The sequence below is a fragment of the Hyaloscypha bicolor genome (genome assembly GCF_002865645.1).
Source record: "Hyaloscypha bicolor E unplaced genomic scaffold K444scaffold_142, whole genome shotgun sequence".
Taxonomy (NCBI): domain Eukaryota; kingdom Fungi; phylum Ascomycota; class Leotiomycetes; order Helotiales; family Hyaloscyphaceae; genus Hyaloscypha; species Hyaloscypha bicolor.
In genome coordinates, this window is record NW_020194644.1 from 918,650 (window position 1) to 940,733 (window position 22,084).

Consider the following 22,084-nt stretch of genomic DNA (forward strand, 5'->3'; position numbering starts at 1 on the left):
GTTCATTTCTTCCCGTATACCCAAGAATGCTTGTTCTCCGTGGCCAATCTCTTTCCATTGACAGTTGACCAAGGATACTGAACAATACCATGAAAACTCCACTCAACGAAATCTATCAGATCATTGAGCTTCACGCGCAACGTTTTCTCTGGCAGCTTCCACATATCTCTGAGACTGAGCTTCTCGTTACCTTGCCAACCGAGTATGCGGAGGTTCATTGCCTTGAGGGTACCTGCAAAAACAAAAGGTATGGCCTCCTCCGCAGTTTTGTCCCCAGCCATCTTCTTGCAGAAGTAGATGAGCTTCTGGAGGCTGTAATCGTTGACTTGCAGTAGCCGATAAGGGCGCGGAGCAGGCTGACCACTCTCTGGATACTGGAAGAGAATCCGATCGTTTTGGTATTTGGTCCAAGGCGTGACGGGCTCATTGTATCCATACTGGGCGCCTGTGATATCGACCGCAAACACCTCTCCTGAGCGCAACGTGACCTTCAACATCTCGTGGGTGATTCCACCAGTATCACGCACAATTTCTTCAATAGGGGTTGTCATTGAATAGCAACGTGTGCGCAGCTTGTCGTTTTTGGTCTTGTAAACGACATGAGTCGAAGTAGTGACGATCCCTTCCAAATGTTAATGTCCGTCCCTCACAAGTGTTTAATTTTCTTACCCTTTAGCATGCCCTCGACGAATTCCACAGTCCACATATATCCCTCTATACAAGCAAGGAAGACCAATATTGAATTCTTGTCTTCCTTGGATGATACGAGTTGGGAGGGAAAGACCCGGTAATCTGCGGGCCAGGTGGTTTCCATTCGATCGCTTGTCTGCAGCAACTTGGTTAGCAGCTGTGGCAACTAATTTGCGAAGGGTCAAAAGTGGAAGGGGGAAGACGGAGGCAAAGGAAAACGGGGTTGGAAACATGCCTTTCCACGCAAGATAAGATGCTTTCCGACCTTCTCGACCTTCTCAATGTCGAGGTAGATCCAAGTCAATTCACGATTGACGTAGAATAGCCTCTGAGCCATCTCTACGACGCTATAGAGGACAATACGATCTTGAAGACGTCGACAAGTTGCTTTGTGCTGAGTCCAGTTGGCTTTCTGGCACCCCGCGTTGCAATAGTGAACGGAAGGAGCGTCGCCTTCGAGGACAGTAGCTCCTTTGCATCCACTACATGCTAGAGTGGCGGGCTTTTTGCAAGTCGCGCACTCCATTTTGAGTCTGAAAGAGTTAGAGTGCAGCTGGAGGGTTGTGGGGGAGTGGAAAGAGGAGGGCTGTAAGGAAGTTGAGATCTGGCGTCGACCTGAAATTTGATGGCGACAGAACGCATTCACTTGCCACTTCCTCAAAGACAAAGGTGACCCGCTGAGACCCAAAGAGCGTCCGAGTCTTTCTATTGATCTTTCATTGTTTTCAAAGGTTAAATCATTCCAAGCTACATTGATTAGCACGATTTTTTTTTTAATCTTTAATATATATATATATTAGGTAGACAGTTACTGCCTTTGGGACTGAGAAAGCAAGCAGAACAGTAGAACATAAGGAAGAAACCTCCTGAGGGATGGGCTATAGCCGTCGCTAATGCAAGTTCCAAATATCCGCCCTTGATTTATTTGATTACTATATCTGAAGAAACCTAGGGACGGCCAAGTATCGCTGTCACCCGTCCTCTCAAAAATGAAATAATCAAATTGAGCACTAAACACACATTACATTTCCCAATAATAAAACGGGCTAATATATTATTGAACTCAAAGCTTAGCTACCGCATACATTTTGAGAATAATTTTAACGTTCTTTGATTAACTTTTATACAATAACGAGAAGGATTTGATGCGGGCAGTTTTAAATCTGCATAGGAAGACGCTGGCAACCCATCCCTTTCTAGTTTTGCCAAGTAAATTCTATCAGGATTCTGATTCAAATCAAATTAAAGTCAAGTTGAAATGGTTAGGAAAGAAAAAGAAGCAAGAGATTTATACGAGACTAAGAAGGGGGACGCATGTTAGTTTATACTAATTATGTAAGCTCTCAACATTAACTATAGGAATCTACAAATAGCCATAATGTTCTTGGCTTATGCCTTGAGATCTTTTTAATTTTTGAGATTGATCTTGGCACAGTTTGTTATACATTACACGTATGACAGGTCGTGGGAAATGAAAGTAACGAGAGACCATAGAAATTCGTTGGCGAGAAAGGGGCATGAAAAACTTTCCTGGAGCTCAAAAAGTAGTTTCAAACTAGCTTTATCTTCTAAAATCGTATCCGCTTAACTTGTTTCGTTCATAATATATGTTTATATTACATCCGCAAAGTGAAGTGCTTGACCTGGGCTTGCTAGCACGTAGGCATGCCCCAAAAAACATCGTCAACAGGCTTGTATGGCTGACAAGCTGAGGTGAGACATGCCTGCAGGACAACTTTTCCCGCTGAGCCCCACGACTTCAGGCATCGTTCCAGTTGGTGCGCCACTAACCCCTCCCTGGGCAGTGCCGTGCTGAGCCTCCACAAACTTTCGGCACGTGGGGCAGGCCCGTCCAACGACAGGAACGACATAAAGCTCCACAACATATAACTGTGTCTCACAGACAAGGCTGCCATCTCGGTAAATGCGAGTAAAACGTATAAATTTTCAATATAGAGCAATGTTTCATCTTATTTCTCACTTCCTAATCTGATCTTGTGCTTCTGCTCTCTCATAAATACGTCCGGACCCTGCATATAATAATGATGGTGGGGTAAATAGATTGTGCTTTGAACTTGTTCTTTATTAGACTTTTTCTTTGCTTATTATATTTATTCTACGGTTTTACTATTTCTCGACGATAACTTTGCATCCTCAAAATTGAACATTATTTAGAGCCACCTTCCTATTCGATAAAGATATAATTCTTTTTCTATTTTAGCGAACATACAGCTATTATAGTGGAGGGTTCTTAGGATAAGAAAGATACCCTATTATCTTACCAAAGTCTGGCCCAAGAAGCACTAATCTTCAAATGACTACCTGCCCCTGCGTGGAAGTATTCACTGGCCACCCACCCATACCACTCAACTGCCCAGCGCCCATGTCTTGTCTTTACCCCTGTCAGAACACCAACAATTTGAGAATTCTTCAAAGGCTTAGAAAATTTCCAAAATTTGTACGGCTAGTATGCTAAGCTCGTTGATTACGACTATCTACTCAAAAGTTTGCTTTTATGCTATTGTTGTGGTGAAATGAAACCTGGGGGTTGAGTGGGTCTGGCCGGTTGGCCGGTGAACCTTCCGAGATCAAATAATTATTACTAAATTTAATCTGGGCAATCCTGATCGCCGAACTGTTTGACAATTGTTTCGACCATGGTCAGGCGACCAACATTCTACCCAAAACGTCAGGGCCGCCTCGTTCGCCGTTGAGACTCTACGGACTAACCAGGCTATGCCTCGAGCTCAAATCTTTCGAGCCTTCATCCTTGCAGCGCAATGTTTGCTGCAACCATTATTGCTTGCTGACAGCCCACTTGCTTCGGAGGGTTTTACCTCATCCCCTCGAAATTTAGTGGTGCAAACATCATGTCCATCTTAGAGCCACCAACGTTCAAATACGATCCTTTGGACCAAAAGGAACCTCAGTTCAGGCTGCTTACCATTTACCCTGCTCCAAAAAGAGACGACCCGCTTCACTGCAGACTATCTTCCGAGTATTTCTATGATGTTGACCGACCATCATATGAAGCCCTATCGTATACTTGGGGTACTCTAACAAATAAACAAAAGCTGATCGTCAACGACAATACATTCACCGTGACTGAGAACCTTGACTGTGCCCTCCGCTATCTAAGACGCACCGACCAAGAACGATGTATCTGGGCTGACGCAATCTGCATCGACCAGAGCAACATTCCCGAGAAGAACTACATGGTCTATTGGATGCACTGTTTCTATCAAGACGCAAGCCGCACCGTGCTGTGGCTGGGCGAAAAGTCGATTGACAGCGACGAAGCACTCGACGTGATCGAAACCATCGGCCAGGATTCAAGCCTCGCGTTTGCAGCATCGATCCTCAACACACAAGAGACCAAGCGCCGACTACTCGCCAATGAAGCAATCAGCCCCGCTCACGTAGCGCAGTGGAGCGCCGTTGCGAATCTCTTTTTCCGGCCTTGGTGGACGCGCGCGTGGGTGCTCCAGGAAATGAACCATGCACAGAGATGCATCGTGCAGTGCGGAGACCGTACGCTGGATAGGGACGTCATCGCTCATTTCATTACCCGCCTAAACGCATGCATAGGTGCTACGCTAGGCTATGGCATCATTCCCAAGGCCAGTATCTTGAGGTTTACCCAGATTCAAAAGATCACGCCGCTATTTAAAGGCAGCTATCCTTCCCTGGGAGCGGTGCTGGGTCGTACACGGCCCTGCCAGTCTACAGATCCCAGAGACAAGGTCTACGCCTGTTTAAACAATGTGCAGCCGAGACCCACAAACCTGAAGGCTGACTATAGCAAGAGCGTAGTTGAGGTTTACATCGATGCTACAAAGGCGGTGATTCTCCAGGACAACAATTTACGTATATTGGCCTTTTGTGAGCGCATTTCAGCAGACACTCCTCTTCTTGATGGCAGGGAGAGACAACTGATACAGAACCTCCCGTCATGGGTCCCCGATTTCGCAAACGAACGACTTTCTGCTCCTCTATTTGGAGGATACGAGCATTGGAAAAGAGAAACAATTCAGAAAGAATTTATCCCGTTTCGAGTGTCTGGCAATTTAGCCTCTACTATATCCATAGGGCATCTGGACGGATTGGAACTCTTGTTCTTAGTGGTCAGCGGGGTCATTCTGGACAGAGTAGACAACATTACCAGCCACAACTATACTGGTAATTTGGCAGAATGTATGAGTGAAGGCCTGAGGATTATAGAGGAAAAGGATGGAATTTTGAACCCTGATGGTGAATCTATAACCGAAGTTCTTTTGCGCACTATGGCAATTGATAGAACTACAGAGGGAGAACTTTTGTCCCCGGAGGCAGCCAACTCGATAATTACGCCGGACAATCCTACGTTTAGAAGCTGTGGGAGAGCATTGCCAGGCCGAATGCTGTTTACAACCTCCGCGGGCTTCCTAGGGTTAGGACCCCAAGCAGTGGAGAAGGACGATGTGATTGCTGTTATTTTTGGTTGCCATGTTCCAATGGTGCTTAGGCCGCACCAAATTGACGAGACCAGGACTTGTTTTGAAGTTATAGGTGAAGCCTGTAGGCATTTAAAACCCCAATCATGACACATATCCAGCTGCTAACCCGAAGAGACAGATGTCCATGGACTCATGACTGGGAAGGTCGTGGAACTAGTCGAAGCCGGTAAATACGACTCTGTCCTGCTCCATCTTCGATAGGTGCCGCACATAGTCTCAGCCTCAATTTAGACCTCTTCACCTTATTCGTGGCTCATGCATTTCATCGCCCAAGCTTTGGAATTTGGGCATGCTTGACAGCTGAAAACAAGAAAATGGTGGCTATGCCAAGATATTGGGGTTACACAGAGCCCTGTTTCGCCACCACCAAAAGCCTTCCCCCACTCTTTGCATAATTTCGCAGCAAGTTGTCGGACTCAACAGCGAATCGAGAATTGTTTCAGCCTTAACAACCCCAAACGGTCTCTGTGCGTGTCCACGTCGATTTGCGAAATTCTCCCCATTGGCTTTGCAAAACGGTCAGGCTTTCGATTCCATTGCTACTGCAGGTTGCTGGAAGCAGCCACAGTCGCTAATTCGCGGAAACTGTTGTTGCTGAGACATTTCGAGGGCTGCGCCGTAATCCTCTGAGTCGGCTGCTCTTATCAAGTCCAATGGCCTAAATTAGTTCAATTGAGAGGTGTGTGGCGCTCTTTTGGGCCCCTCCATTTCTTCGGTCACACACAGCCATTTTGCTTTTAGCAAATCCCTTATCAGCTCTGAAGTGCAAGCTAAGATTAGGCCATCAAGCTGTTTCATACTCTCATTTATTCATTTGTTAAGTTGCGCTGGGCTATGCAAGCCAGGATCTTACTTAAGGGCAGCAAGCGAGCTTGAGCGTATGAGGCTGGGAGCCATTTCAAGGAAGATAAGAAGGCTGTTAAGACATAATGTTATCTATAGCCCCGGGTTTTCTCCATAAAATTCGCTACCCTTTCCCCGGTTTCGCATTTCTCTCCGCAACAAGTCTTTCCTTGATTCAAAATGGCCAACTACTCAAATACCAACCTTCTTCTGGGTGGATATAATTTCGGCTTTAACGAGAACAGCACCCAACTCTCTGGTAATCACTTCAAAGAACCCATCTTAGTCTCTGCAATAGCAGTGAATGGAATCTGTGTATTGTGTTTTGCAACATTAGGCATCATTTCTTGGTGGATGAAGGGTAGCAGATCGAAAGGTCGGAAGGTATTCGCTGTCTTATATGGATTGCTAGTTGCGATGTTTCTGTTCGTCTCCTGCTCCCAGTCGCAAATCTGTCTGTATAAATTGGGCTTACATTTGCCAGTGCATATGGCCGCACAATGGCCGACGAGATTATCCACGAATACAGGCTCAACATGACAGGTTCATATCTTATACTTCCGATTCTCAAGCAGGTCCTATCGAACGGAACAGATACAACCCTCATATATGTTGTTTACAGCGTTATCAAAAACCGCTTTATCTATTGCAACCCAGAACAAGGCGGATATAAGGCAATCCAAAACATCCACCTGGGAATCTGGATCCTGATTCTCCTCGTTGGTATTGCGGACACTGTGCTCTACTCTTATGCCCAAGTATACATATCCAATCACATCAACAACGCGAAAGCAGTCAGCATTTCGAACTGGTACAGCAGTATCCATCTTCCTTACGTTACAGCATATTGCGCTATCAGTGTTGAGATGTTTGCAAGCGCGTGTGTCATCTGGAGAGATTCAAGACCGATACAGACCAGGGTGAGCTAGATGCAAAAATTTACCGTCTGGGCTAATATTTTCTTTTTCTAAACACCTAGATTTCGAAGCTCCTAATGCTGATAATAACGCCGTTTCTTGTTTTCCGATCGGCTTCTAATCTCGCTATGACCATTATCTACGTCCACCTCGGTTGGAAAGAGCAAAAATCAACGGGTCTCATGATAAGTCTTCTCCTTGGTATCACCTCCATCGTGGTTTATAGTGGGCTGCTAGTTATCGGATTTGACGAGGGGTGGGATTTGAAGGACCTTCCTGGACTCTCACATGTGGATGGAGTTGTTACTGTGGCTCAGCATTTCGACAACGTGGGGAAATTTTTTTCGTCGATATTTTAAGGACGCTGAATTATCCCCTTTAAAAAGCATGCACACTAATGTTGGAGAAATACTATTCTTTTGAACTCCCAATTAATTAATACTACAGAGACGAAAATATTGTCGGGTCATCGGTAATTTTGCACTACCTTATCCACGTTGCTCCTATCTCCGCAATTGATAGCCGATTTTCCAAGTCTCTCCACTTCGTCGGGAACACGGTGCTAAGCCTGACCGGCGCTGAGTAGTCACCGTCCCATTTTGGAAGAGGAGCTGGTACCTCTGAGAAGTATCAGGCCTTGTGGAGTGCTTGGGGTTGGTGAGACGTGCAGACCTTGATCGTTGCAAAAAAGTTAAAACTTCCGGCCAATTCTTATTCCAAATGTGAGGTTTCTCAAACTCGATTTTGTGGTGGGTATAGAGATATCCAAGATCGTTAATATAGACCAAGATGGGTTGAATCTAAAAGGTAAGAGATGGGTCGAGGTAATCATTTCTAATCTTTACTTATACGGCATCGATTTTACGCCCTTTCTTGTTCTTGTGTCTATACGAAGTACTACTATGGTCTTATATTACTATTATTCGAGCAGGTCTGAGATTATATATAATAAATAAGGTCACTAGTTCCCTTCCTTGGTAAATAAAAGAAGGGTCACGAATAAATGATCTCCTCAAATGAATAGGAAGTTGCTTTTTACTAAGGCACAAGGAAGAGCATTCTTCTTATAGCACTACTACTCAATATAGAGAAATGAAGTTATGTATAGCTAGCCGAGACAGCTAATTGCTAGCCCTGTTTATTTAGGCCCTGTTTGGCAACGCGCAAATGCTAGTATTTGGTCCAGCTTTTAAGGCCAGCTTTTATATATTAGTAATTAAAGTATCTGAATAATTTCAAATACTAGCGCTCGAAACTAGGTATTAAATACTTAATATTCGTCCCATACTAATCTCAGAATTCTGGAACTTATTTATAATAAGTGAGTTTTTAGTTTCTTAGTATTTAAAGCTATCTTTTACGAGCCTGGTGCCCACTAGTCTGTGGATTATAGGGCATATTTAGGCGGACGCACACCTTCCAAAAACACACACACAATGGATCGTCCAAGCACTCCTCCTATGCCTGAACACGTTCCTGGTAAAGAGATCCCTACGAAACACAAAGAAGCTATCTGTCAGCTTTATAAGCAAGCCAAGTTTATGCCTGCATACCTCTCTATCTTATATCATGTGGGCGAATCGATAATTAATTGTATTTTGTAATATAATTAGCCCGAGCGAGCTTGACCAGATCGCACTGGCCTAGCCTATAAACTCAATAATATATATATTAATTGGATAATTGAGTACCTTAGCGAGACGTATATGCAAAGGATATTAAATTGGGTATAATTATATAACGAGTTAGGGCTTACTTATTCTATAAAAACCCTAGTATAATGGCTCAAGTAGCGGGGTTATTTCAGATATGTCGCTTGTTAAAGGCCCTATCTCACTCCCGATTAAGTCCGTACTCGATTTCTCTGGGCGATTATATATATATTCTGGCATTTGGAGTAGAGGAAGGTTCTATAATCGGACGAGGTCACATTTTTAATTAGTGGAAGGATAGTAAAGGAGAGAGTGACAAGAAAGAGAGGGGAGAGGACTTGTCTAACGTATATTTAATACCAGTTTTACCAGGGCCATACTTCACTAGTTAATATATGGGGTATAATTAGATATAGATATAAGAGTTCCTTACTATTTCTTTACGGTTCTAGCAAGTCAAGAGCTTTAACTTAGGCTAATTATTTAGTATAAGTCTTAGAGCCGTATATTCAAGGTTTTATAGAAAAATATAAAACAACCTCCCTATTTCCCCGGGTATTAATAAGGGATATTAATAAACTTGTAATTAGTTACCTAAGCTCTGTAACGGCAGGATTAATGCAATGGTCGAAGGCTCAAAGTTCAAAGAATCTCATGTATTGGAAAATACTAAGCTATGGAATAAAGTAGGGAGGATGCCTTAACCTTTAGTATTGTTCCGCCCAAGCAATTCCGGCTTAGCTTCGTTTTGTGCCTGTTTCCGATATCCTGTCCTTGGCAGATCTGTGACCCCCCGTTCACCAATCCGAGCGATTCCCCAATCGGGGCCCCCGATTCCCAAATCGGACGCTACGATTAGGAAATGGGAGGTTCTTTACGAATCGGGCCCCCGATTCCCAATCGGATAATATTTCGGTATCGGGGCTAAAGAAGCTGAATTCCCCCTATTTACTAGCTCATTCAGCCCTATATTCTTCACTTTACCATACCTTACATTTTGATTCTATAGGTTATAGTTTAATTCATTAATTTAAGATATTAAAGGAGGTAATAATAGGAGTAAAGATACTTCTCCAGAGCTCCCAAATATATATAGGGCCTCTGCTCCCTTACTACCTAGACACAGTTCATAGTACAAGCACTAACTTTCCAAGTATAACCACTAATTTTATATACCTCTTAATTAATTACCTTACTTCCAATATGTCTCTTTTAACTCTTCGTTTATCCCCATCCCCACATACGCCTCATTAGCGTACTTATAGGCGAGCAGAGCAATATTTTAATATTACTGCTCCAGGCGCTCGTTCTTCCAGTATCTAGTTTTTACCCTCTCCTATTACTGAAGAGCCTACTAATAATTAGTCTGCTAAAGACGAAGCTGCTTGGGATCAGAGGCTTACTAAGGGAAATAGTAAGAAAATTCTTATTACTAGGAAACATATAAATATTAGATAATGGCTATAAAATCCTAATGCTCCGCTTCCTAGCAGAACCAAGGCCGAGAAGCGCTACTAGGCTAATATCAAGTATAATTCCCTTCTCTATAAGCTTTAGGACGGCCAAGTATATTACAAGGAACACTACGATAATTAACATAGAGAGCTTGTTCCCGCCCGGTATACCGTTTACTATAATAATGCTTTTGAGATTCTTACTACTATCCATAAGAAATTAATATATCCTAGTTAGTATCCCTCTTTCTAAAAGCTACTAGTTTTAATTAAAAAATAGGCTCTAATATTATATTTGAGCATGCACGGAAAATTTAGTATAGCCTATCCCGTAATAATTATATATAGATTAGTATACGATATGCTTATTATAATAAAGAGAAGGTTTAAAAGAATAATATAGGAGTATAGCCTATCTAATCTTATTATCCAGGCCAGCGTATAGTTCTGAATTTAATAGATTTCCGTATAAGTATCCCTTAAGTCATATAATTTACTCCTATATTCCTATATTTCCTATATTTCGTATGTTTTTAAGCTTTTCCTATAATTTTCGCGATTTTCGCGAATTCTGAACCTTTTTATTTATACTTTATTAATACTATTATTAATATTATTATAGTATAATTTAGACGGAGAATATATATAGATCTAGTAATTAAAATGCCACTTTTCCAAGTTCGTTTGGATCCGTAGGCTCAAGGCTAAAACTGCGGATAAAGCTATAAACGAGCTTATTAAATAGCTAAATAATAATGGGTATATCTCTATTCTAGCCTATAATAATAGAGAAAAGTTTAAAGGCAAAGTTATTGAGATCTATAAGCAAAGAGGAATAAAGATTATCCGTAGACAAGCTTACTATCCTTAATTACAAGGCTCTATTAAGATCGCTAATCATATATTCAAGAGACGCTTGCAAGCTATATAAGCGGATACTAGTATCTAATTATAGATATAATTACTTCTATTAATTATATGGGTTATTAATACCACTCCTATCTCTGCTTTACCTAAGGGTAATATACCATACGAGGTATGGTTTGGACGAAAGTGTGAGGTATTTATTAGTAGGTAATAAGACAATAGAATGAATTAGTTAGTTATGAAACCACAGTATCAAATTCAGTATAGAACTAATCTCTGTCCCTCCTATAAGGTCCAGGGAAGCCCCCTCTAAATAGGAGGCCCCAATAACGTATATATAATTAGTGATTTATAAGCCTAATACTTATAATATAAATAGTGGTTGGTTGTGAAGTCGAAGGGCCTCTAATCTCCCTAATTAATACCCGCAATATCCGAGGTTCGTTACATGTCCTTAAGTCACGTGCGTCCCTATATATATTACAGGAAGCCACCTACTAATTTTCAAGACTATAAAGGGAACGCTCGGTACATACATACGGTACTAGGGGGGGAGAATGAGAGTAATGCTTCTGGAGAATCGTCTATAATTAAGATTACTAAAGGAGAGGAGGATAAAGAGAATAGCTTATTTATTAATTAGGAAGCTGAACTAGAGGAAGCGGCAGAGGAGATGATTTTATCTAAACTAACTAAGAGGGTTACGGAGCATATAAGGAAGTAGCAAGAGAAGATAGTAAAGAAGGCGAATTCCAAGGCTCTTGAATATGCCAATTAAGAGATTATAATGCTTCAGATACCAAAATAATATTAATTTAGTACGGAGATAGTAAGGATACTAGTGAGAGTTCTGGAGAAAACTTTAAAGATATATATCCTATATAAATATACTTACTAAAGCTAATAAATATAGGGATATTGGCTTACTACCAAGTATAGTAAACTTACTACTCTCTGGCCGTATAGTGCCCTTAATAAGGTCACTTCCCAATTAACTTATCCTGAATTACCTACTACTAGAGTAGTTCACAAAAAGAATAAAATTACTCTCTCTAAAGCAGTGGCAAAGGAGAATAATCATGGTTTAATTACGTCCGTTCAGAAGGCTGGAAGGGCATCTGAGAGAGCAAAGAAGAGAGTAGCTGAGGAGCAAGCACGTGAGAATAGAGCTAGAGAGGAAGAATCGGGTAATTAAGTAGAGGGGAGGGTACCAAAAAGGGCTAAGGTAGCTATAGAAGCATCTAGACGTAGTAGGAGGAGGCATGGATAGTAAAGCTTAGTATGGGTGAAGTGTCTTTAATATATCTTTATTTTGTTATTCGTTCCCGATACCGAAATATTACCCGATTGGGTAATGGGGACCCCGATTCCCAAATCGGGGGCCTGATTCGTAAAGAACCTCCCATTTCCTAATCATAGCATCCGATTTGGGAATCGGGGGCCCCGATTGGGGAATCGCTCGGATTAGTAAACGGGGGGTCACAGATCATGCCCTTACGCCAGCCGTTACAAGCTCTTTAAAAATCTTAGGTTATATTTTTTAATATAAGTATAAGCTAGTATATTATAACCCCAGTATTATTATTACGTGCTTTTTAACTTATAATAAAAAGATTCCTTAAAATAGAATTTTAATTTAAGGAAGTTTATATACTAATTAATTAGGTTCTAGTTTTTGAACCCTATAAGGCCCTATAAAATAGGGGCTTATAGGGCTCTTATATTTGGTTTTAGGGACTTATTTACTAAATTTCTAGGCTTTCTTAAGCTTATCTTTAGGCTATAAAATATGAATTTTTTGACTTCTTTAATTAAAAGAGCTATTACTAATCCAAAGTCTATAAAAAGCTTATATTTAAATAGCGCTTAATTAGTGCTATAACAAAGTAAAACAAGTATTAAATTATATTAATTCCTTACAAAATTGTATTAAATTATAGAAATAGTCAAAGTTTTGGTATTCCTGTCCGAGTGCCTCTACTTTAGGTTACAGTCGGTCCGACCCAAACACGACAAAACGGTCGCTCTTTTACGCCTATAATAACTTTTTAACCACAACCTTTATTAATTTATACTAAGTAATGCGATTATAGAATAGAACCAGGCGAAAAATACCTATTAATCAGATTTTTGATATAATTTGTGATTCATTAATAATTAAGGCCTAAAATATACGGACCCTTTTTACTTTTTTGATTTTTCGTTATATAAAGCGCAAAAATATTTGCTCGCTAAGGTCACGTGAGCCCGGACTTCAGGGAGAGATTAGGGCATCTCACCAGCCTTATTATTAATAAAATAATAATAATTAAGCCCTATAATCTTAATTAAACCTTCCTAAGTACTAAATATGTCTTTTTCTAGTACTATATATATTATATATATGGTAGGACTATAATTAAATAGGTTTCAAGCTTACTTTTAGCTAAACTAAATCCATAAACTTAGCTTCTTATTTAGCTACCTTCTTTCCCTTCCTTTTATATATTATCCTATTTATCCATTACCTTTTTAGATATTATTCTATAGCGTTTTTGCTTCTTTACATACCAAGCAGCTTGTTTAATACTTAATCCCTTCCGATATATATCTATCCAGCGGAATATACAGTTGCAAAACCTCCGTATAGTCTCAATTAAATAAGCTTCAAGTGCCTCTACTACCTTAACCTTAGTATCTGGGAAGCTAACCTTCTTTACTTGACGAAATCGAGTTTTGCTATATCCCTAGTATATCTCAATTGGATTGATTTTGTAGTAGAACTTCGGTAGAAATATAGCCTTATATCTCCGCTCTATAATAAGCTCTTTAATTTGACTCTTCTCCTTAAAGAAGTCTTTGTGATTCGAGAGTATACGAGCTAAATAGTACGTTTGTTCGATAGCGGGAGGGTATTTAAGGGGTGCAGTATACTTAGCACCCTTTGGATACTTAAATCTTAAGCCAGGGATATTGTACTCTCGCTTAATAAGAATCTATTCCATGCCCTTAGGCTCTCTTTCTCTATTCGGATTAAGTTGCCAAAGGACTTGTATGGTACCCTGTAACCCCGGAATCGTATACTCCGGTGGGAAATACGTATCCCTCCTATAGGGCTTAATATTACCCTTTTTAATCCCTCCTGGTATCTTGTTTATACCAAAGGCGTTCAGTGCACCTTCGCCATGTAAAGCGTATACAGAAGACTGATTAAATATTAGAATAGCTATGCAATTTTGGTACTTCTATTCAAATATATTAAGCGTTCTAGCAACCTGTACTAGTAGCTATTTTATATTCTACCAGGGATCTCCATTTGAGCCTGGATATATAATTTAACGGGCATCCAAATCGGGGTCGTCCGGAATAAAAATGCCTTTATTATTCGGTACCCTAATATGCCTCTCAGGCCCTATAAATTCAGAATCGTGAATTAGCCTCCCTTTACTCTTTCCTGGCATTTTTTACTGACTATCTACTAGCCAGAGGCTCTTTTTATAGTCAAAACCATAGAAACAGCTCTTATTATAGAAGTATATAACGTATACCTGAACTCTAATTGGGAGTAAAGGTTAAATCATATACCATATACTAGCTTTATTCTCCTTGTACTAGACTATATATAATAAAAGCTCGTTTATTAATAGTAAAAATATCTCTTAACGATGCTAAATCATATTAGATCGTTCGTATCTATCTATATAAAGCCCTTTCTTAGTCTCATGATAATAAAAGCCGAGCCTAGGGAGCCATAAGTAAGCTGTGCTACAAGTAATTGGCCTTTTGATTATTGATAATAATCGAGGTAAAATCTCCTGATTAACGGTATTTAGGAAATCGTTTAGTAATATCGTTCCAAGCTCTTGATTAATTAACTAAGTACGGCAAGCTAAAAAGATGTCCTTATTATCCAGATAAGAGATACCATCTCTTTTACCACCCCTAGCCTCCAGTGGAATGCCATGCCACTGTCAATAGTAATTAAATAACCCCCTAATTCGCCGAGCTAGTATCTTTCTATTATTAAAGCGGTAATTACTGGAAGCTACTAAGAGCGATGCATCGATTCTCCCTAGTTAATACTGCCCTGGTTTCAGGAGCTATTAGGTATATTGCCGGAATAGGTATAAGTCAGTAACTATATATAGAGTATATAAGTCTTTTATCTGTACTAGCTTTATATCCATATCGTCAAGGACTTCCTAATAAGTCATTCGTATGTCTAGAGCTTCGTTATCTCCGCAAGCGTTTCTAATAAGGGTATCCAAAAGGAGCTCGTTTATTCTATTGTCTTTATCCTCAAGCCTTTGCTCTTTTCTTAATTATATATCCCTAGGAATATTAATTAGCCTCTTAATAATGCCGAATTATAGCTTCTTTTATTTAAAAGACGGTATAATTATAGGGATCTTGAGCCTAGCGACTTGAGTATCTTTTGCCCTCTGATCGTATATATGCTTTTATTGAGTTCTCAATGGCTTTGCTGATTCCTTTATTAATTTGGAGACATACGAGCCTCTGGAAGCTAGAAATAGTATTAGTATACTTATATTATAATATAAAGATAAGAAACTTACTAGTCTGTACCGTAAGTCTTTGCTCTCGCTGTGCAAATATAGGCTTCTCCAAAATAATCGTCTTATTACCACTAATAATAAGCTTCCGCTGAACCCAAAAGAGAGTTGAATCTTCAAGCTCTAATTAATCGCCTTATTCAATATCTAAACCATTAGAATCGTCCTCTATATTAGAGGGTTTCCCATGCCGTTCGTCAAGAGTTGCTTGGATTGCAGCTTCTTTAGCTAGAGTAAGAACTATAATTGAATCAAGAGTTGAATCAGCTCGCTTGCACTTCTGAAGGCTTATAGAGGTAGCTATTGGAAGTATTTAAAAAGGGCACTTGATTGGGTTTGTGGTTATTGAGATATTAATATAATTATGGAAGAGCGGTCAATCTGGGGGGGGGGAGTCACGTAATAGCCAAAGTAAAAAAATGACTATATAAAGCGCAAAAATATTTACTCGCTTAATTACATATATTATAACTCCCTTAATAATAAAGATATTATAATTTTGAGACTATAGAATTGATTCCTAGCGTATATAGTATAGTTTTAATTAATACGATTTATATCAATTAGTATTATAGTGGTTTTTATTTTTTTTGTCGTATTTGGGTCGGACCGACTATAGTTCGGCCCCTAATCGATCCCCCGGGGGGGGGGGGTCGTTTTACATTTTCCCGGTTTTGTGGACGACTTTGCGATGACTACCCACTAGCTTGATCCCGCAGTAGAGCCTCTATTTATGGAGGACGGCAACTCTGCCTATGGCCACAAATCTATACGAAATTGCTATGTAAGGTAGAGAACAGCTTACGGGATTATCCTTATGCCTCACCCGTTAACTTTACCGGATATGAACCCAATTGAGAAGTATTGGAGGTGGATAAAGCAAAGGTTATACCGCCGGTAGCACCAACCAACGAATGAGGAAGAGATGCAAGCCGCGGTAAGGGAGAAGTGGGATGCAATTCCACAGGAATGGATTAATAGCTTGATTAATAAGCAGGAGCATTGGGTTCATGTACTTGATTAATTTGATTGATTTGATTTAGTCATAGAATACAGAGCCTTCGGAGTGGCTATAAAGCATATGTCTAAATTATTTAGTGCCCTCAGGACCCCCTATGCACCCCTAAGGACTATAATAGCACATCGCAGGGTACTAAAACACCACTTTTCCTTGTATATTCCCTCCCTTTCTAGGCTAAAGAAGTTCTCAAAGGTCTTGAAATCTTAGGCTGTAAACCCGGCTCCCGTTGCGAAGTTTGTAGCTCGCTCTATATATCTTGATTATAATATCGTCTTGCCGTACGGCTAATATGGTCGTATGTAGCTTATAGCTCAATGAAGCATGAAGTGAAAAGAGATTATAATTGCGCCGTATGCATGTCTTATGTTTCTGGTCTTATATGGTATAGAGCTTTTATTGAAGAGGCCCAAATGCGAATAGAAATGCTGTATATATGAGCTACGGGCTCTGCCCGTAGTAAATGTATTCTCAATTGTCCAACAGGTAGACTTCTCTGCAGAGAGCCTAGCTTTATAAATAGCCGTTAATGTGGTCTGATTCCCGGGTCGTTAGCCGTAGGCCTCGCCGTTTGACTGATCTCGTGGTTGTGGTGTAGTAAAATCGAGGAAATGGAGCCCGGAATGCGCGAGGAAAGCAAGACGCGTGTGCTCAAGTTATCGTTATTGTGAAATGTATCGTGTGTTGGGAAAAAGGATGTGTCGTGACTGCGTAGTCGTGATCTTTGAGTCTGGCATCGTGGACTCGAGCGGTCGAGGGAGGAGGATCGGGCTTGCGTTCTCACCAACGCGTCGATCGTAGTCGTAATCGCAATTGCAGTCTTGCCGAAGGATCGTAATTGTGATCGTGGTTCTGGTGTTATTGATTATGGTATCGATTAGGGAGCGGTCCGCCAAGTCGCTCGCAGGTTGACGCGTATCGATCGAAAGGACTCAATCTTGGCTCTCCAGATACTGCCTCGACAGTAGTACTGAAGGTTCGTAGGGGGCACCGCGTACAGGTGTTGAGTCTTCGTCCCCAGGGTTTATGTACTTATGGAGCGATTTGGGTAGGCTACTCCTAATTAAATGCTGCAATTATACTTAATCGCGATGATTTTGCTCGCTAAGCGCCCCTATAATCCATAGACTAGTGGGCACCAGGCTCGTTATTACTTTTATAAGCCTCCTTTAAAAGTAAGAACTTAGTTATTCTAATTATTATATAAATATTGCACTTCTCGTATAATTCATTTCGCCACTATATTTTTATTGAAATTTATAAGAGCGAAATTTATAAATTACTTACTTTTGCCTTACAAAAAGAATAAGTATTATACCTTAATGCTTTATAATTTTAGGGGAGTTATTACTAAAGAATAGTAACCCCAAGGATTAATAGTGCCGGAGATTACTCTGAAACCCCCCGAGCCGTAATTAAATACTTAGTAATTGGTCCTCCCGAACGCTCCTAATTAAGACAAATACTGGCTTTGATTATCTAGTATTAAAAGCTAGAGTTGGTTGCTATGCCCTTAGACATAACTAAGACCTCGCGGTATTAACCGAACCCAAGCCGGGAAACCCATCCTATATCCCACCAAGTTAGTACTTGGAATCTTCTCTACTCGTCAAAGGTGCATTTGCCTCCATTTCCTTGCTTTCTGAAATCGAATCCTCTAGCACATTGATACACGACTCCATGTCATCGATATCCGGACGACAAGCGTTGCCAGAACCGTCCGTCATCCATAGTCTACGAACCACGTCCCGGTACAAGTTGATAGCGTCTCCGACCCGTTGGCACACCTGATAGCACTCGCCAAGATCATAGCAGACTCTGAGAGTGTATGGATAGCCCCAGCCATAGGCGACTGATCTATCCCGAAGGACCTCCCAATACCACTTGATAGCTTCATCGTAACATTCCCTCAACATCAACACCCGGGCAAGTCCGCATTTGCTGTTCGCTAAGCCCTGAGGCTCTGTACTGCCACTGATGTCTGACTCAGTAGCAATGATTTCTCTGAAAAGCTTCTCACTGCCTGATAAATCGCCTCCCTTTGTCATGTTCCGAGCTAAGGCTACCTGAGTTCCCAGGATGTCCGGGTGTTCGTCCCCTAACACGCGGTGAAATTTCTCTAATGCCTTCTGGGCTAATTGGCAGCCTTCCATGTGCGTATCTTGGACCCAGAATGCTGCCGAGAGGTTCGTCATTGCTCTGCAAGCTTCCTCGTCAGTAGCGTCAGATCCCTCGAGATGAAGATGAACTGCAGTCCTCAGCAACATGTCTCCTCCTGGGCCTTTCGTCAGCGCGAGAAGGTATCCTAACTGTGTCATCGCATGGAGCGACCTCTTATCTCGTGGGCCGCAGTAAGTAAGCCAGAGTTGGAGAACCTGTCGGAGAATACTCTCGGCCTCATCGATGCGGCCGAGCTCTTCCGCAATCAAGGCATTATTAGTTAGCATGTGGGCAATCCGTGGGGTACCCAGATGGCCAATTCGGATGAGTGCAGAAAACAAACTGCGATTCAAAGAGCGTGCTTCGTAAAACTTCCCTTGTGCGACGAGAGAATCGACAAGACATTGGGTTGCATCCAGAGTTCTCAGATTCTCGCTTCCCAGCTCTTTCGAATACAGTTTTTTAAGTTTTCTGTCTAGCACCTCAGCTTCAGCATATTTCCTACGGTCGTAGTAAGTTTGGGAAAGACTCTCCATAGCCGCAACAAGTGAGGGGTCGCCTCTGCCGCAAAGCGGTTGTAGCTTTGTGAACTTCGTTTTGAAGTCGCTCTCCTGTGAGGCGAGAGAAGCCCAGACCGTCCTATGAGAAAGATCAACCTCAACTGGGGTACTGGAGGGACTACCAGAGAAAACATAGAGCTCATTGAGTGGGCTTGCAGGGTGCCCAAAAAACACAGCTGCTGCAAAATCCTGAAGCTCTGCTATCTGCGACGTGTGGCTAATCGGTACCAACGGGAGTGGCGGCGAAGGTTTGCATTGCCCGGAAGAATACAGATTATTGCCACTGGAATTGATGACCTTATTGTCGTCATTGAAAAGGTCCTGGATTTGGCGTTCCGATATACATCTTGGCACTTCGGGCAGATATCCGGGTTCGAGTGACAACGCTGGCACGGGATTCTCGCATTCGATCTTCAAAGCCATAAAGAGCCGTGACAAACCAGGAGACTGAGGAACTTCGACAGAGGACCAGTTTATTAACCATGAATCTTCACTCGGAGTTGCAGTCCCCGAAACAGAACTTGAGGGTGACTGGACTGATGGTGAACTTTGCAGAGTCCTTGGGCTGGAACCGTCATCAAGACCCTCTGAATTCATTTGTTGGTCTGAAGTTGGGGAAGTCACCCTCGTATCTGATTTCACAAGATTTGTCACTGAAAGCTCGTGTTGCGGAGCTAAAGCTAAACTCACCCAAGGCAGACGACTGAGGTTGGACAAAATGACATGGCTGTTCGTCGACATCGTCCCTATACCTCTTCCTCCAACTCCTCAATTTCTCGGGCTTCAGTCTCGGATCACCGGGATACAATGATGAAGGTACATTACAATCAGGAAGAGATTGCAGGATGCCTCGTCGCTCAGAGCTCGATACGTTCTTTCGAAATCCCCATTCGGCTATCTTCCTCGAGAACTGGCGTTTTCTAACGCATCCGTTAGTATCTGAGCCCCAGATATTATATGGAGTAAATTTGCAATCATACGTAGTCTCAAATCCGTGCTGGGTCAAGAGAAGGTTCGCGAGATATGGGTAAGGTCTGTCTTCTTCTACGTAAACGCGCTGAATGAGAGGTTTCAACTCCTCCCAACGCTGTCGAGCCGCTTCGCGTACTCCAAGACTTCTTGGGTCGAAATCGTAGAGCCTGTTGCTTGCTTCAAACGCGCAATGCCGATCCTTTGTTTGGTTGGCTATGTTTTGGTTAACGAATGGGAAGGTGCTCGCTGAGGCTGTCGGGAATGAGGGTGTTGAATGGTTCATCGTGAGAAAATGAGGTTCGTCGTTTAGAATCGGCCGTATAGCGGGACTAAGCAATCGGATTACTTAACGTACAGAGAGATGAGGGCAGTGGCGAAAAACCTCGCTTTAAGTCTCTCTGTTTGCTCTGTCTCCACCCTTGTGAGCTTGCGAGGTGATGTGTCGTCGAAGCCCATAAGCGATTGGGCATGGACAAAAGTACCATATCTTCCCGGAAAGGGATAGCGCATTTTCCCAGCACATTCTGCAGCCTTACCAAAAGAATCGGGCGAGGAATCCACACCTTAGCCTCTTGTGAACTTCACGGGCGGGACACTGTGCCATAACTGCCTATAGTCAGGGCGTAATGTATTTGTAGCCCTTAGATGAAGGCTAAGACAGCTGCAAGCCGAAAATAACTCGGCACACGCATACTTGGCCAATGCCGTTAAGGTAACTGCACGGCGCTCGACTGTTGCGGTACTTTTTCCGACTGGTTCGACACGGCTTGCATCCTGGATTACTATTGTTGACGTAACGGTAATTGTGGTTCTTGGAGTTGAGTTGGTGATAACTGGAGTATTAAGCAGAATATGTAGTAAAGAGCTGTCCCTTCGTCTGGCGAGACATAGTCCACGCTAGCAAGGGGGCCTGGCTCAGACTGGAAAGTTGTCCCTTTGCTTATAAACTTATTAGTCATCTATCGCCTTTTCGCCCTGAGCCAGGCCCCCTTGCTAGCGTGGACTATGTCTCGCCAGACGAAGGGATAGAATGAAGTGGTAGGTGCGCCTAAGATTTTGAAGACTATAAATACATTAACGATAGCTTGGCGGTTGACAGCTCTTCGCTGTTCTGTGACGACTCACGAGGCTTCTGGGACGGGCGGAAACACAAGTGTTGAGAGTCAAAGTAACCTTTCCCCCTAATGTTTCAAAGGGAGAATATACTTACTTAGCGGGTGGCGGGAACCTTTGAGCTTTCACCAATTCGTAAGACCGAATCAAAATGCGGATGGTGGAATGTAAAATATTCTCGAATTTGCAGAATCTTTTAATGAACTATATTATGGGGCTTCTAGCGTCTGCCTCCACTCTGAACCTACAGTGGACCAATAGTGTATCTCGGCCGGGCATGCCCTGAAGTCGCATGATTTTATACCAAGACATCCGTACCTTGTTTACTTCAAACTGAACTCAAAATATCAGGACAAGCACTTGATTGAGTTGAACGGGAAACAAAACAAATTGAATTCTGACTCATAGAGTATTTGATTTCATCTGAAATAGTAACTGCTGTTGTTTAATCAGAATAATCACCTTATTTAGCGTGCTCCCCGGGTCACATCGCACGTGACCCTTTGCCATTTGCTCACCTGTTGAAATTAGGGGCCTGAGGCCCCTAATAGGCTTACTGGAATACCCTGTACGGCTGGAATACCCTGTATAGCTGGAATCGGTTCAGCTGGCATAGGGATTTAGTGCATGTGATTTAGGGGGTTCAGGGCTATATATACGGGCTACTTACCACTGTAGAACAGCAGTCAACTCAGTATCGTTTACTTGGTTTACATTGCAAGCACGTGACCCTAGCTTCTTTATTTAGCTAGTTCAACATCACCCTCGTTTCATGTCGCGCCCACTCTT

General features: G+C 42.0%; 3 protein-coding genes across 3 annotated transcripts; 1 reads left to right on the forward strand and 2 right to left on the reverse strand.

Annotated features, from left to right (window-relative positions):
* Positions 1 to 2: 2 nt before the first annotated feature.
* Positions 3 to 1,216, reverse strand: K444DRAFT_700834 (uncharacterized protein; the record flags this gene model as incomplete). Its single annotated transcript, XM_024888025.1, has 3 exons — positions 3 to 622; positions 670 to 826; positions 956 to 1,216. The coding sequence occupies 3 exons, from the start codon at positions 1,214 to 1,216 to the stop codon at positions 3 to 5; spliced, it is 1,038 nt and encodes a 345-aa protein (XP_024730483.1).
* Positions 1,217 to 3,560: 2,344 nt separating this feature from the next.
* Positions 3,561 to 5,387, forward strand: K444DRAFT_635358 (HET-domain-containing protein; the record flags this gene model as incomplete). Its single annotated transcript, XM_024883856.1, has 2 exons — positions 3,561 to 5,247; positions 5,305 to 5,387. The coding sequence occupies 2 exons, from the start codon at positions 3,561 to 3,563 to the stop codon at positions 5,385 to 5,387; spliced, it is 1,770 nt and encodes a 589-aa protein (XP_024730484.1).
* A 12,509-nt stretch (positions 5,388 to 17,896) lies between these two features.
* Positions 17,897 to 21,010, reverse strand: K444DRAFT_571585 (TPR-like protein). The gene is made up of 4 exons (XM_024877318.1): positions 20,565 to 21,010; positions 20,191 to 20,511; positions 19,901 to 20,130; positions 17,897 to 19,842 (listed from the first exon to the last, which is right to left on the reverse strand). Exons 1-4 carry the CDS (start codon positions 20,690 to 20,692, stop codon positions 18,074 to 18,076), a joined length of 2,448 nt encoding a protein of 815 aa, XP_024730485.1. The 5' UTR covers positions 20,693 to 21,010; the 3' UTR covers positions 17,897 to 18,073.
* Between the last annotated feature and the right edge of the window lie 1,074 nt (positions 21,011 to 22,084).